This window comes from Caretta caretta, chromosome 2 (assembly GCF_965140235.1).
Source record: "Caretta caretta isolate rCarCar2 chromosome 2, rCarCar1.hap1, whole genome shotgun sequence".
Taxonomy (NCBI): Eukaryota; Metazoa; Chordata; order Testudines; family Cheloniidae; genus Caretta; species Caretta caretta.
The window spans coordinates 91,936,964-91,951,756 of NC_134207.1; the positions used below are offsets into that span (position 1 = coordinate 91,936,964).

At 44.4% G+C, this 14,793-nt stretch overlaps 1 protein-coding gene across 3 annotated transcripts in view; it reads right to left on the bottom strand.

Annotated features, from left to right (window-relative positions):
• CEP76 (centrosomal protein 76) overlaps positions 1 to 11,106 on the bottom strand; it is a 48,300-nt gene extending 37,194 nt beyond the window's left edge. For 2 of the 3 annotated variants that reach the window (XM_048840217.2, XM_048840214.2), the window contains exon 1: positions 10,931 to 11,106. In XM_048840217.2, coding sequence (XP_048696174.1) covers positions 10,931 to 10,993 — 63 coding nt within the window. In that variant the 5' untranslated portion in view covers positions 10,994 to 11,106. Of the gene's footprint in view, positions 1 to 10,619; positions 10,785 to 10,930 lie in introns of those variants that run through there. The other variant, XM_048840216.2, reaches the window with a different exon arrangement.
• Between the last annotated feature and the right edge of the window lie 3,687 nt (positions 11,107 to 14,793).

Sequence of the window (14,793 nt, forward strand, 5' to 3'; positions counted from 1 at the left end):
TTTTGTACAGAAAAAAGCTTCTGCCAAATTGTTGCTGTTCTTCCTTATACCCACCAGAGGGCGCTGTGGAGATAGAACAAAGCTGCAGCTCGCAGCTAGCTAAGGAAGAGAAAGCCTGCCTTCTTCACCGCGCCTGTGGCCAGGTCAGTAGACAAGGGCTATGGGGAGACAGACAGCGTAGGGTGTTGGGGTGGGGTGGGGGTGGGGTCGGACAGACTGCGGCAGGGGCTGAATGGGAGTGGAGGCACAGGGCCACGTGGGGGCCGGGGAGGAGGTGCAGAGACACATTGGGATGGGGGTGGGGGGTACAGGGAGACATAGGGACAGAGGGTGACTGCATGAGGGCACAGAGACACATGGTGATGGGGGAGGGGGTGCAGAGCTACATAGGGACAGGGGAGTGGCTGGATAAGGGCATGGAGACACATGGGGACTGGGGCAGATGTGCCTGACTGAATGGGAGAGGCCAGGGGTCAGCCAGGGTCTTCATGGGGGAAGCTCCCCAACAATCCCTCCCCACCCCCCCAAAATATCTGTTCCATACTTTTGCCACCCATACCAAACAACCGTCCAAGTTCACACCCAGGCTCTTCCCCAGCAATTTACTTCCCTTTCTCTCAGCTCCTCTGTTACCCTGACTCCCCCAAGCCTTTGCACTTCTTCTGAGGGGTGCAGGAAATATGGTTCTGTATTGTAGTTTAAATGAATTATTACTCAGAGTTCTGTATTAATATGCCTAGTAAGGAATCTATTTGTCAAAAAACATTTCCTGAATCTTTTGTGTTGTCTGTATTGTTATAGACATACATGCTGACAGGTATTTTGAAATAAATGACCAAAATAATTGAAACTGGTAGGATTATATTGTGTTATTTTGACAAATAAAATATGCAGAATTTTAAAATATTGTGCACAAACTTTTAAATTTTTTGGTGCAGAATTCCACCAGGAGTAACTTCATATTACATCCTGTACAACAATCTACCCAATCTCAGACAGGATTTAAAAACACTACTTTTTTGATACTCCTACAATATTTAATAAGCCATATCCCTTAATAAAAGCATAGTGCTCTTTAGAACTAGACACTTCTGAGCAGCATGGTAGTGGATTAAAATTAACAGTCCTGCAAAAAAACAGCAGTCCTGATGAAACAGTAATACAGTACACAATGTATTTCCCATTTTGACTGTGGGGCGAATAGTCATCACCGGTTTCCAAAAACAGGAGAAATCACAAAATACTTCCCTACATTATACTGGTAATTTTGCAGCTGCCTTTCACCTTCACTTCCAAATTGCGCATATAATGATTTTTATTTGCTAATAATTTGTCAGCAGTCATTAAAACCAATAAAAACAACATTTGAGTGCACTGAGCTTCCTCTCTCTATTGAAAGTATTTCTACATTCCCAACAAAAGTAGAGAATTTCAACTAACTCCTGACTGGGTATATCACAGGACGGGATGCAGATATACAATTTCTAGACACCATTAAGGACTGCTTCTTAGAACAGCCAGTCTTGGAACCCATAAGGGGAGAGGCATTTATTGATTTAGTCCTAGGCAGGGCCATCCCTAGGAGGGTGCAGGTCCCGGGACAAATTAGCCGCTAGTCTCCTCTCCTCACCGTCCGCCGCTTACCTCCTCACACACACACCGCCACCCATCTCCCTGCCGTCCCACCGCTTGCCTTCCCGCTGTCCGTCCGGCGCACCCCCGTCTACCCACCCCACCGCTCTCCTTCTCGCCGCCCCACCTGCTAGTTTCGTCGCCGTCTGTCCAGCATGCCCACGCAGCCCGCCACTCTCCTTCTCGCCATTCGCCTGCCTCCCCGTTCACCTCCTCAGCCCGCTTGTCCACCTCACCTCCCCGCCCGCCTCCTCACATAAATATTGGGACAAATGGCGTCCTGATCATACATCGGTTGGGATGCAGGACAAAGGGCTAAATATCGGGACAGTCCAGATTTTATCGAAGCATGGGGCCCCCCAAAGCACAGGGCAGTCACCTCGATTCATCCCACCCAAGAGACAGCTTTGGTCCTAGGTGGAGCACAGGATCTGGTCCAAGAGGTGAATATAGCTGAACCACTCAGTAACAGTGACTAATGTAATTACATTTAACATCTGGGGGGGGGGGAGGGAGGAAATGAAAGAAATCCACAAAAGTATAATTTCTTATAAAAGTATAAGAACAACAAAAATAAGAAAGCTAGTTAAATGGAAATTAAAAGGAACAGTCACAAAAGCAAAATGCCTGCAAACTGCATGGGAACAATTTAAAAACACCATAACAGAAGCTCAAACTAATTGCATATATTTTTTTTTAAAAAAAAACAACAACAGTAAAAGGATCAAAAAAATGGCACATGGCTAAAAGGAGTAAGAGAGGCAGTTAGAGACAAAAAGGCACCCTTTAAAAATTTGAAGTCAAATCCTACCAAGGAAAATAGAAAGGAGCATAAACCCTGGCAAGCCAACTGTAAAAAGTATAATTAGACAGGCCAAAAAAAAAAAGCAACTAGCAAGAGACTCAAAAACTAAAGCAAAAATATCTAAAGTACATCAGAAGCAGGAAGCCTGCCAATCAATAGGAAAAATGCACGATCAAGGTGCTAAGGACCACTCAAAGACAACAAAATTGTTGGAGAGAAGCTAAATGAATTCTTTGCATTGGCCTTCACTGCAGAGAATGGTGAGGGAGATTCCCAAACTGAGCCATTCTTTTTAGGTGACAAATCTGAAGGACTATGCCAGAATGAGGTGTAAACAAAGATCGTTTTAGAACAAATTGATAAATTAACAGTAATAAGTCACATGGTAAAGTTCTGAAGAAACTCAAATATGAAACTGCAGAATTACTAATGGTAGTATGTAAAATATTGTTTAAACCAGCCTCTGTACCAGATGACCGGAGGACAGCTAATATAACACTGATTTTTAAAAAATGGTCCAGAGGTGATCCTGACAATTTCAGGCCAGTAAACCTAACCTCAGTAGCAGGCAAATTGGTTGAAAAATATAGTAAAGAACAGAATTATCAGAACACAGTATGTTGAGTACTCCTGTGGGAATTCTGTGCCAAAATATTAAAAATTCTGCACATTTTATCTATCAAAATAATGCAATATAATCATACCAGTTTCATTTATTTTGGTAATTTATTTAAACTAAAATACAATGAATGGAGAATGGGACTGGGGAGCACTGGAGAAATCCCCAAATCTCTTTGTCTAATAATAATGTAGGTAGGTTTGACCCTTTATTTCTAATTATTGGTCAACAAATATATGTAGGCATATGTTCAGTGTTACATCATAGGCAACTGAAGAGCAAGTGGGGGCTGGGGAATCAAACTCACAATCTATAGCAACTACTGACCATCTCCAGAAAGTTAAGTACCGAACAGTTCAGGGAGAACATTTTGATAGGATTTTTTTTCAGTCCAAAAATTTAGACCAGTTCTAATCACTAAAGCACTATAAGCATTTATAAGGCCATAGTGTCCTTTACACCACTCTGGCAATATAAAGGAGCCTTAAAACTTGTACACCTGTTTTATACTCCTGGGGAAATTCACAAAGACAATGTGAACAATTCATTAAGCAGGCAGGCTGCTACATTCTGCTCTGCCCCACACCTACCTCCTCAGAAACACCCCAAACCCCTGCCTCTCCATGCCAAGCATGTCAGAATAGTGAGCAAGAGGGACAGAGTGTCTCTCTTACACGCACAATTGTCCAGCCCTCCCACCTCTGTCCTAGTGGTGATTTAGATCTCTACCAGCTGCTCCAGGCACCTGAACCAACCTGCGCTGCTGAGGAGGGGCATATGACCGCTCTTGTGTGTTTCCCTTTGCTTCCCCATCAGAAGTCATTTTGCTGCAGGGAAGCAAATAAATCTGTGGGAGAAACGAATTCTGTGCATGTGCAGTGAGTCAGAATCTCCCCAGTAGTAGTGGAGGAAGAGTCAACACAGATTTTGTAAAGGGAAATCATGCCTCATCAATCTATTATAATTTTCTGAGTGTGTCAACAAGCATGCAGACAAGGGTGATCCAATTGCTATAATGTATTTGGACTTTCACAAAGCCTCTGACAAGTTTCCATAACTAAGGCTCATATGAAAAGTAAGCAGTCAAGGGATAGGAGGAAAGTTCTCATGGATCAGTAACTGGTTAAAAAATAAGCAGCAAAGGGTATGAACAAATGGTCAGTTTTCACAATGGAGACGGGTAAATAAAGGGGTCCCCCGAGGATCTGTACTGGGACTTGTGCTGTTTAACATATTCATAAGTGACCTGGAAAAGGGGATAAATAGTGAGGTGGCAAAGTTTTCAGAGGATACAAAATTACTCAAGATAGGCAAGTCCAAAGCTGGCTGAGAAGAGTTACAAGGGGATCTCACAAAACTGCATGACTGAGCAACAAAATGGCAGATGAAATTCAATGTTGATTAGCGCAAAGTAATCAACGTTGGAAAATATAATCCTAATTATACACAGAAAATGATAGGGTCTAAAATAGCTGTTATCACTCAAGAAAGATTTTGGCGTCATCATGGAGCGTTCTCTGAAAACATCTGCTCAGTGTGCAGCAGCAGTCAAAAAATCTAATAGAATATTAGGAACCATTAGGAAATGGAAAGATAAAAAGACAGAAAATATCATCATGCCACTATATAAATCCATGGTACACCCACACCTTGAATACTGCATGCAGTTCTGTCTCTCCTATTTAAAAAAAAAGGACATACTAAACTGGAAAAGTTACAGAGAAGGGCAACAAAAACGATTCAGGGTATGGAACAGCTTCTGTATGAGGAGAATTTAAAAACACTGGGACTGTTCATATTAGAAAAGAGATGACTTAGAGGGGATATGATAGAAGTCTATAAAACCAGGAATGCTGTGGAGAAAGTGAATAGGAAAGTGTTATTTACCCCTTCACATAACACAAGAACTAGAAAGTTAGTGAAATTACTAGGCAGTATATTTAAAACAAACATAAGGAAGTACTTCACACAATGCACAGTCAACTAGTGGAACTTGCTGCCAGCGGACGTTGAAAGGCAAGAGTATAACTGGATTCAAAAAAAGAATTAGGTAAGTTCATGGAGGATAGGTTCATCAATGAGTATTAGCCAAGATGGTCAGGGAGGCAACCCCATGTTCTGGATCTCCCTAGACTCTGATTGCCAGAAGCTGGGAGTGGAAGACAGGGAATGGATCACTCAAAAACTGTGTATTACGTTCATTCCCACTGAAGCACCTGGCATTGGCCACTGTCAGAAGACAAGATACTGGGCTAGATGGGCCATTGTTCTGACCTAGTATGGCCATTTTAAATATTCTTATGATAAAACACTGATTCAAGTTTAACGACTCTCCTCTGTTCACCCTCTCCACCTTAAGTTAACATGCAGCTTCCTCTACATTTCTTTTAGATGACTGTTTCAAGACAGGAGTACTTCTTCTGGACAAAAGCAGTATCTTCAGACTCATCTCTATTCCCCACCTTGACTCAGGCATCAACTATACTAGTACAGTTAAAGCTTTATTACCCCCTAGTGTGGCAGCAGTTCTACCAGTAAAAAGATGCTAAATACTGTTATAGTTATTCCCATTCAGGTAAGAAAATAACTATACCGTTTTAATACACCTTTACACAGGCATAACTGCATATACAATAAGGTCTTTACCAGTATAAGCGTTTCAGTAAAAAAAGACAAAAAAACAAACCTCATCCCCTAACTAAAACTGGTAAAACTCAAGTGTAGCCCAGGCCTCAACTATTTGGCTTCATTGTCCATTATCTTGACAGCATTCCAGACCTTGAACACTCCTCCTCCCACATATCCGCAAATCTGCCCATTATGAAATCTTATCTATGCTTTTGTATCATTTTGAGTCTCAAACTCCAGAGTTCTGCCCACACATTGTGTCTAGTATACCCTCGTCCCTACAAGGATGATCTTGTGATCAGGGGACTAGGCTGGGATTCATGAGATCTGGGTTCTGTTGCTGGTTCCATCACAGACTTCCTGTGTAACCATATGGAAGTTACTTAATCTCTGTATTTTAGTTCCTCAACTGTAAAGTTGGGATAAATATACTTCCCAATCTCTCAGGTACATTGTAAGTCTAAATTAATTAGTGTAGGTGAGGTACCCTATTACTATGGTGATAAGTACCACAGAAAAGTCTATAAATAAGCATCACATAATTCTCAACTGTTCCAACATCTTTATCATCTTTAAAAGAAAAAAGAAAAAACAAAGCCCTCCATGAATTTACTCCAATTTTCCTCAAAGACCTTGTCTTCTCCTACTCCCAATCTCTTTCATTTATCTACCACTAGCCTCCTCTGTCCTGTTACACAGTTTGGTAAGCTGATGGTGCAAGAGTCTTCTCTTAAGGTCCTGGCTTTTGCAGCAACCTCCCTTTCTCTCTCCACCTTACCCACTCTGTCTTATTTTGCATAACTGAAATCACAGTTTCTCTCTTTGACCTACGTACCTTTTCAGCTCTCCAAAAGATTGAGAAGTGTGAAAAACAGACTTAGGGATCTGAGCTTGGTATTTTTTGATGATGAAAAAAGACAGATGTAGCAAGCCCAGGAAAAGACTAATCATAGAATATCAGGGTTGGAAGGGACGTCAGGAGGTCATCTAATCCAACCTCCGGCTCAAAGCAGGACCAATCCCCAATTAAATCATCCCAGCCAGAGCTTTGTCAAGCCTGACCTTAAAAACTTCTAAGGAAGGAGATTCTACCACCTCCCTAGGTAACGCATTCCAGTGCTTCACCACCCTCCTAGTGAAAAAGTTTTTCCAAATATCCAACCTAAACCTCCCCCACTGCAACTTGAGACCATTACTCCTTGTCCTGTCATCTTTTACCACTGAGAATAGTCTAGAAACATCCTCTTTGGAACCACCTCTCAGGCAGTTGAAAGCAGCTATCAAATCCCCCCTCATTCTTCTCTTCTGCAGACTAAACAATCCCAGTTCCCTCAGCCTCTCCTCATAAGTCATGTATTCCAGACCCCTAATCATTTTTGTTGCCCTTCGCTGGACCTTTTCCAATTTATCCACATCCTTCTTGTAGTGTGGAGCCCAAAACTGGACACACTACTCCAGATGAGGCCTCACCAATGTCGAATAGAGGGGAACGATAACGTCCCTCGATCTGCTCGCTATGCCCCTACTTATACATCCCAAAATGCCATTGGCCTTCTTGGCAACAAGGGCACACTGTTGACTCATATCCAGCTTCTCGTCTACTATCACCCCTGGGTCCTTTTCCGCAGAACTGCTGCCTAGCCATTCGGTCCCTAGTCTGTAGCTGTGCATTGGATTCTTCCGTCCGAAGTGCAGGACCCTGCACTTATCCTTGTTGAACCTCATCAGATTTCTTTTGGCCCAATCCTCCAATTTGTCTAGGTCCCTCTGTATCCTATCCCTACCTGCCACCGTATCTACCACTCCTCCTAGTTTAGCATCATTCGCAAATTTGCTGAGAGTGCAATCCACACCATCCTCCAGATCATTTATGAAGATATTGAACAAAACCAGCCCCAGGACCGACCCTTGGGGCACTCCACTTGATACCGGCTGCCAACTAGACATGGAGCCATTGATCACTACCCGTTGAGCCTGACAATCTAGCCAACTTTCTACCCACCTTATAGTGCATTCATCCAGCCCATACTTCTTTTAACTTGCTGACAAGAATACTGTGGGAGACCGTGTCAAAAGCTTTGCTAAAGTCAAGAAACAATATATCCCCTGCTTTCCCTTCATCCACAGAACCAGTAATCTCATCATAGAAGGCGATTAGATTAGCCAGGCATGACCTTCCCTTGGTGAATCCATGCTGACCGTTCCTGATCACTTCCCTCTCATGTAAGTGCTTCAGGATAGATTCCTTGAGGACCTGCTCCATGATTTTTCCAGGGACTGAGGTGAGGCTGACTGGCCTGTAGTTCCCAAGATCCTCCTTCTTCCCTTTTTTAAAGATGGGCACTACATTAGCCTTTTTCCAGTCATCCGGGACTTCCCCCGTTCGCCACAAGTTTTCAAAGATAATGGCCAATGGCTCTGCAATCACATCCGCCCACTCCTTTAGCACTCTCGGATGCAACGCATCCGGCCCCATGGACTTGTGTACGTCCAGCTTTTCTAAATAGTCCCTAACCACTTCTTTCTCCAGAGGGCTCGCCACCTACTCGCCATGCTGTGTTGCCCAGCGCAGCAGTCTGGGAGCTGACCTTGTTCGTGAAAACAGAGGCAAAGAAAGCATTGAGTACATTAGCTTTTTCCACATCCTCTGTCACTAGGTTGCCTCCCTCATTCAGTAAGGGGCCCACACTTTCCTTGGCTTTCTTCTTGTTGCCAACATACCTGAAGAAACCCTTCTTGTTACTCTTAACATCTCTTGCTAGCTGCAGCTCCAGGTGTGATTTGGCCCTCCTGATTTCATTCCTACATGCCCGAGCAATATTTTTATACTCTTCCCTGGTCATCTGTCCAATCTTCCACTTCTTGTAAGCTTCTTTTTTATGTTTAAGATCCGCAAGGATTTCACCGTTAAGCCAAGCTGGTCTCCTGCCATATTTACTATTCTTTCGACACATCAGGATGGTTTGTCCCTGTAACCTCAATAGGGAATCCTTGAAATATAGCCAGCTCTCCTGGACTCCTTTCCCCCTCATCAGAGCAGAGACAAGAGGAGAAACAAGATGAAGGAATAATAAACAGATGTTGGAATGGGGAAAATAATTAGGCAAGCAGATACTTGCCCTAACAAAAGGGGAGTAGAAACAAAAACCTCACTTTTAAAACAAACCCTGAGGCAGAGGGAAGGATAACAAGGCAGGATACATATTGGAAGGCTGTTTATTTTAAATCACTCAGTGACCAGAGCCATTGCTTTTTTGACCAGGAGATCCCATAAGGAGGTTCAGTCACCAATTTGATTACATTCATTGTGCTTTCACATTACGGGGAGACCGCACAAAGGTTGTCATCTGCTCCTCGCCCCCTTCACCTTTTTCGGTCCCCTACACAGTAGATTAAGTGGACAAGGGTCTTTCCAACACTAAGTTCAGGAAAGCAGCAGGAATGGACAGAATATATCTTGAATTCCTGAAAAACCTTGGTCTGAAGGTAGCTAGTAGACTTCTTCAGCAATGTCCACTCTTCCGGTATAATATCAAAAGAGTGGAAAGGGGGCCAAGATCATAGTCATTCTGAAGCCCGGAAATGAGGCCACTAACCCAAAAAGCTACCAGCCCATCTCACCCTTAGCAGTTGCTATAAACTTTTGGAGCAGCTCCTACTTCAAAGTTACAGCACATACTGCAGCAACTGGTAACTAAATCTGGCCTGCTTTTTGGAAATGGTCACAACTAGTGTGAGTGGGTGCCGGCCTTAACCAACTACATAGAACCCAGCTACCAGCAAAAATTAAAAGCAGCAGCAGCAGCCGCCGCCATTGATCTTTCTTCTGCATACAATACTGTATGATGCAAACATTTTCTGTTGAAGTTACCATTCGCTTTCTCATGCCAATCAACCATCAAACTCATCACTGAGAGGCTGAGTAACACAAGATCCACTGTACGTCTTGGTAAATCTGCCAGCAAATCACAGAGATCTGTCTGCACTATTCAATTACTACACCAGTGAGAATCCAGTCACATCATCCCATATATTCATCCATGCAAACAATATTGCACTAGCAACAAAGCATCTCTCTGAAGGCCATAGAAAAGGTGATGAACAATGACCTCCAGACACTTGAGACATATTTCAAAACTTGGTGACTGAAACCCAATGCTCTGCCTTCCATGTGAATAAACGATACCAAAGTGCCACTGCAAGCGGACTTTTGTGGTCTGCTTCTACCACATGACTACAATCCATGGTACCTTGGAGTTACCCTCAACTGGATGCTGACCTATCACCAATACCTTGATAACACCAAAAAGAAGATAAAGACAAGGACTAACATCATGCAGAAGCTCACTAGCACATTTTAGGGATGACATGCATACATGCTTCAAACATCAGTTCTGGTCTTGGCAACCACAGAATATTGTGCGCCAGCTTCTACACCAATCTCGTTGACGCTGAAATCAATGTCACACTCTGGATTGTTAGGGGATCTCTCAAATCAATGCCAACCAATCCCGGGGCTCTCAATTTTGGAAGGCATCGTACCAGTCAACATCAGGCAAAATGCTGCTGTGGTCCAGGAGTACAACAAGACCCTGGCTACTCTGGACCAACTCATACACCTAGACCTCAGTTCACTCCCTCTCTCCCAACGCAAGCCCAGGAAGCCTTTCCGGAACCACACGTCAAGGATACAGGCCAATGGAAAAGCTGCCAGCACTCGCTGGCTTGAGTCATGGACTGCTTGCAATGTTCCAGTCAAAGACCTGATTGAAGCTACAATGAAAAGCCCCAGCACTATGCCTTCCCCCTAGGCGGCGGGCAGCACTTAACCCCATTTGGGCAACACACAGATGGTGCGGATAGCTGCTCCACCAATGGAAAAACCAAAGAACCACCAAGTTGCGACTGTGGTAAGGTACAAACCCCGGGACGCACCGGCTCGCTTCCTGGTTGCAGGCTGGCGTGGGCACTTGCCTACCCCTGCAAGGCGTTAGAATGGCTGTCCAACCTCAAGGGTCAACCATACGCTCAGCCGGTTGCTTTTCCAACGCTGCACTAAAGAAGTGACCAGAGCAGCAGGGCGAGGAGGCACCCACACACACACACACACACAGCTGGCAGTGGTACAAGCCCCTCATAGGCGCAGGGCAAAGCCCTGGCACCAGCTGGCCCAGCACGCGCGCTTCCAACGGCGGCGGCGGCGGCGGCGGAGGGGTCTATTCTTCGGTCTCCCGCCCGCCCCTCACCCTGGTCAGCTGCTGCCGGATGATCTGCTTCAGCTCCGAGGCTTTCTCCGGAGGCAGCGCCATGGCGAGCCCAGAGCGGGGCAACTCCTTCGGGACACGCGCCCTGCCCGGTGCCCAGCCCCGGGCCCGTCCTCTCTCATGAACCCAATGCGGGGCTCCTGGGACTGCCTCCTCTCACCCCGCCCCACCCACCACGCTCAGCGGCCGCGCGCTCCCTTCCCCCCGCCCCCGCCGCCGCCGCCGCCAACCGCTTTTCGAACGGGCGCCCAACTCGGGCGCGAGGCTGCCTGACTCAGCCGCCTGATGGAAACTCCGACCCTCCAGGCGCCCCCCCGGAGCAATGAGCTGCTGGTAGCAGTTACCGATACGTGACAGATTGTAAGAAACTGCTATTGTAAAAAAAAAACAAACACCTGCTACCTGCGGCAGCAAAAGTTTGCAGACAGCAGTTTGTCCCTTTGCTCGTGGCAGGACGAAGTATTATCCAAACCGGTGGTTCTCAAACTTCAACAACCCGCGACCCTCCTTCACTAAGTTGTGAAATCTGGTGAACCCCCTCCTAAAAATGAATATTTCCAGGGATTTAAGTTTAAATTTTCTCAGGGTGATGGATGTGCTTGTTTTCCTCTCCATAGCGCTTGGAAGTCCTTTGGAACTACCTGGAGAAAGATGAAGTCTTAGGTCTGGTTCAGGCTGAGCGCTGGGGCTGGGGCTGCCGGCCCCAACTGCCCAGCCCCACTCTCCATGGGGCTCGGGCTGCCAGCCCAGTGCTGACTGCTGTGGGCTGGGGCTGCTGGGCCCGCCGCACTGACCAGTTGCCTGTTCAGTGCTCCATGGGGCTCGGGCTGTCTGCCCTGCAACCTGGTCCCACCTGCTGCTGCCCAGGCCCGGGGTCCTCTGGCCACCATTAGTGAAATTTTTCTGGTGAACCTCCTGTAACGTTGTGCGAAAAGGGGTTTGTGAACCCCAGTTTGGGAACCAGTGATCTAGACCATTCCTGACACATGTTTATCCAACTTGCTCTTAAAAATCTCCCTAGGCAATTTATTCCAGTGCTTAACCACCCTGGCAGTAGAAAGAGATGAATTCTTATTTCTTTCATCTCAGGAAACATAGCACAAAAATTGGATTGAACCATTAGTGTTGATAAAGAAGAAGTTGAAATCAAATCTATATTTGTTCATTGTAGGATATTCCACTCTGTTTCAAATTCTCTGTTCTGTCCTAATTACCTGGCAGCCCCAACGCTGGAAGTGCCTCACTCCACTCAATTGTCGGTGTTTTATAAGATAGGTATCTGCAAAAGCTACATAGAGGTTGATGGAATCCAAAAGTTGTTGTTGTAGAGATGTAAGAATCTTGTCACACAGTACTTTTTCAGCTGTCTTAACAAACACGTCTTGTCTTCTTCATTTAAGGAGTTAATATAAGTGCCCTTATTAGTCAGCTTCTGAACTGAAGTCTTTGTTTCTTCCAGTATATTTTCAGTGGATACCTCTCTGATTGATCCAAGTGTAGCTTCCGTTGCTGGACAGAGATCTACTACTGTTGTAGCAGATGCCTGGATGACATTCTATAGTGACCCAAGTGGTTTCAACAGTAGACTTACAAGAGAGAATGGAGATTGTGTTCTCTGAACTTAGTAGCATAATTAGTTCACCAGCCTCACTACTTAAATCAATCCCATCTTGGTAGATACTTTCCAAAGCCATTAATAATGGTTGCAGTAATTTTAAGACAACAGCCAAGGATCGCTCATGAGAAAGCCAACGGATTTTCCCAGGTTGGACTAATTAGAACTTCTGTCCCAATGTATCCTCTATATTTTCTAAGATGTTCAGTCCTTTTGGATTCTTGCTGAAAAAGAGTATAATGAAGACATTGAATTCATAGCTTTTTAAATGCCTTTTGAAGATTCTGCAGCTTGTACTAATGCTATTTGGAATAGAAGGCCTCTGTAGTGTGTATTGGAGAGATTAGGGTTACACTTTTCTCTGAGCAAAGCTTGTACTCCACTATGTCTTCCAGAGAAGTTTGCAGCTCCATCAACTGTACAAGCAGCCATCTGTTTGGGGTTCAATTGACAAGCATTTAACTCTTCTAAGATGTGGGTTGTCAGAGATACAGCTGATGTGACTTCTATAACCTGAACATCTAGAAATTCATCTATTGACCTAACACTGATCTCAAGATAACATAGGTAGTGACTTAATACTTGACACCCATTTGCATCGGTGCATTCATCAGCCATGTATGCACATTTTCTGAAGGTGATGAGAGAGTTCTTCACTTTTTCAATGACTGAATCTTTCACTGTTGCACTGCATGCTTTTAACTAGTCAATTGAGTTTCTTGCAGAAAGATAGTGAGCATTTGCTGGTCTTGGTCGGAACTGTGTCCAACTTCTGGATTAATAAATGACAATGCACATAACATTGGCCTCCAGTCTGTAGTGTGTGGTATCTCTTGCTTAAAGAGAAAGTATGATGTGACAGCCATGTTTGTTCGCATAAACTGTGTTGTGTCTCCAGCATTCTTAACAGCCTCATTAAGTACTTCTAAAATTGGCTTTCACAATGACTAGCTTACAAGGCTTTCTGCATGTCAATGCAGTCCAGAGGATTGGTGTTTTGCAGACTTTTCACATAGTTTGTCAGCACTGGCTTTGCTGATCAGTCTGGCAAATCAAGCCCCTCCACTTTTACCATATAAATCCATGGTATGCTCACACTTCGAATACTGAGTGCAGTCCTGGTTGCCCCATCTCAAAAGAGATATATTGGAATTGGAAAAGGTACAGAGAAGGGCAATTAAAATGATTAGGCGTATGGAACAGCTTCCATATGAGGAGAGATTAAAAAGACTGGTGGACTTTCCGGCTTGGAAGAGACTATTAAGGGGGAGGTCTATAAAACCTATAAAATGTTGCATCCCTGCCCATCCTGGCTAATAGCCTTTGATAGACATGTCCTCCCTCACATAACACAAGAACTAGGGGTCACCCAATGTCATAAATAAGCAGTGGGTTTAAAACAAACAAAAGGAAGTACTTCTTCACACAACATACAGTCAACCTGTGGAACTGTTTGCCAATGGCAGTTGTGAAGGCCAAAACTAGAACAGGATTAAAAAAAGAACTAGATGAGTTCCTGGAGGATATGTCCATCAATGTCTATTAGCCAGGATGGGCAGGGATGCAACACCTTGCTTTGAGAGCCTCTGTTTGCCCAAAGCTGGGAGTGGACAACATGGAATGGATCACTCAATAATTGCCCTGTTTTGTTAATTCCCTTTGAAGCACCTGGCACTGTCCACTGTTGGAAGACAGAGTACTGGGCTAGATGGACCATTGGTCTGAGCCAATATGGCCGTTCATATGTTCTTATGTAAAAATTAGTTACAATATAATAAAAATGTTTAGTACAGAAACTCCCAACACCAGCCAAAATTGATCACTTGGGCAACACAAGCTCTGTCTGCTGGAAACCTAGGCAGAGTAGGTGAGTTCATGTAAATACAGTCTGGCCCTTAAGCCTTTCTCGCTTCCCTGGCTCATCACCAGCTGTCAGGGGAGAGCTCAGTCAGACCTTGCTTACAAATCATAATTTTAAATTATAAGGTTGGCCAACATTGCTGAAACATTGTCAGAAAAAACAACACCTGTGTGAGGAAGCTAGTCTTTGTTCATAGTTTTCTAACCTATTATACTTTTTCAGGTACAAGTATCTTATCATACACTGTATATGCTTTTAAAATGTGTATTAATGCTTCAATTTCAATTGAAATTTCCAACCAATGACAAAATTGGCAACACTGTTGTAACTAGTTGACCACTGGGGGGTGGGGGGAAGTGTTGGAGAAAT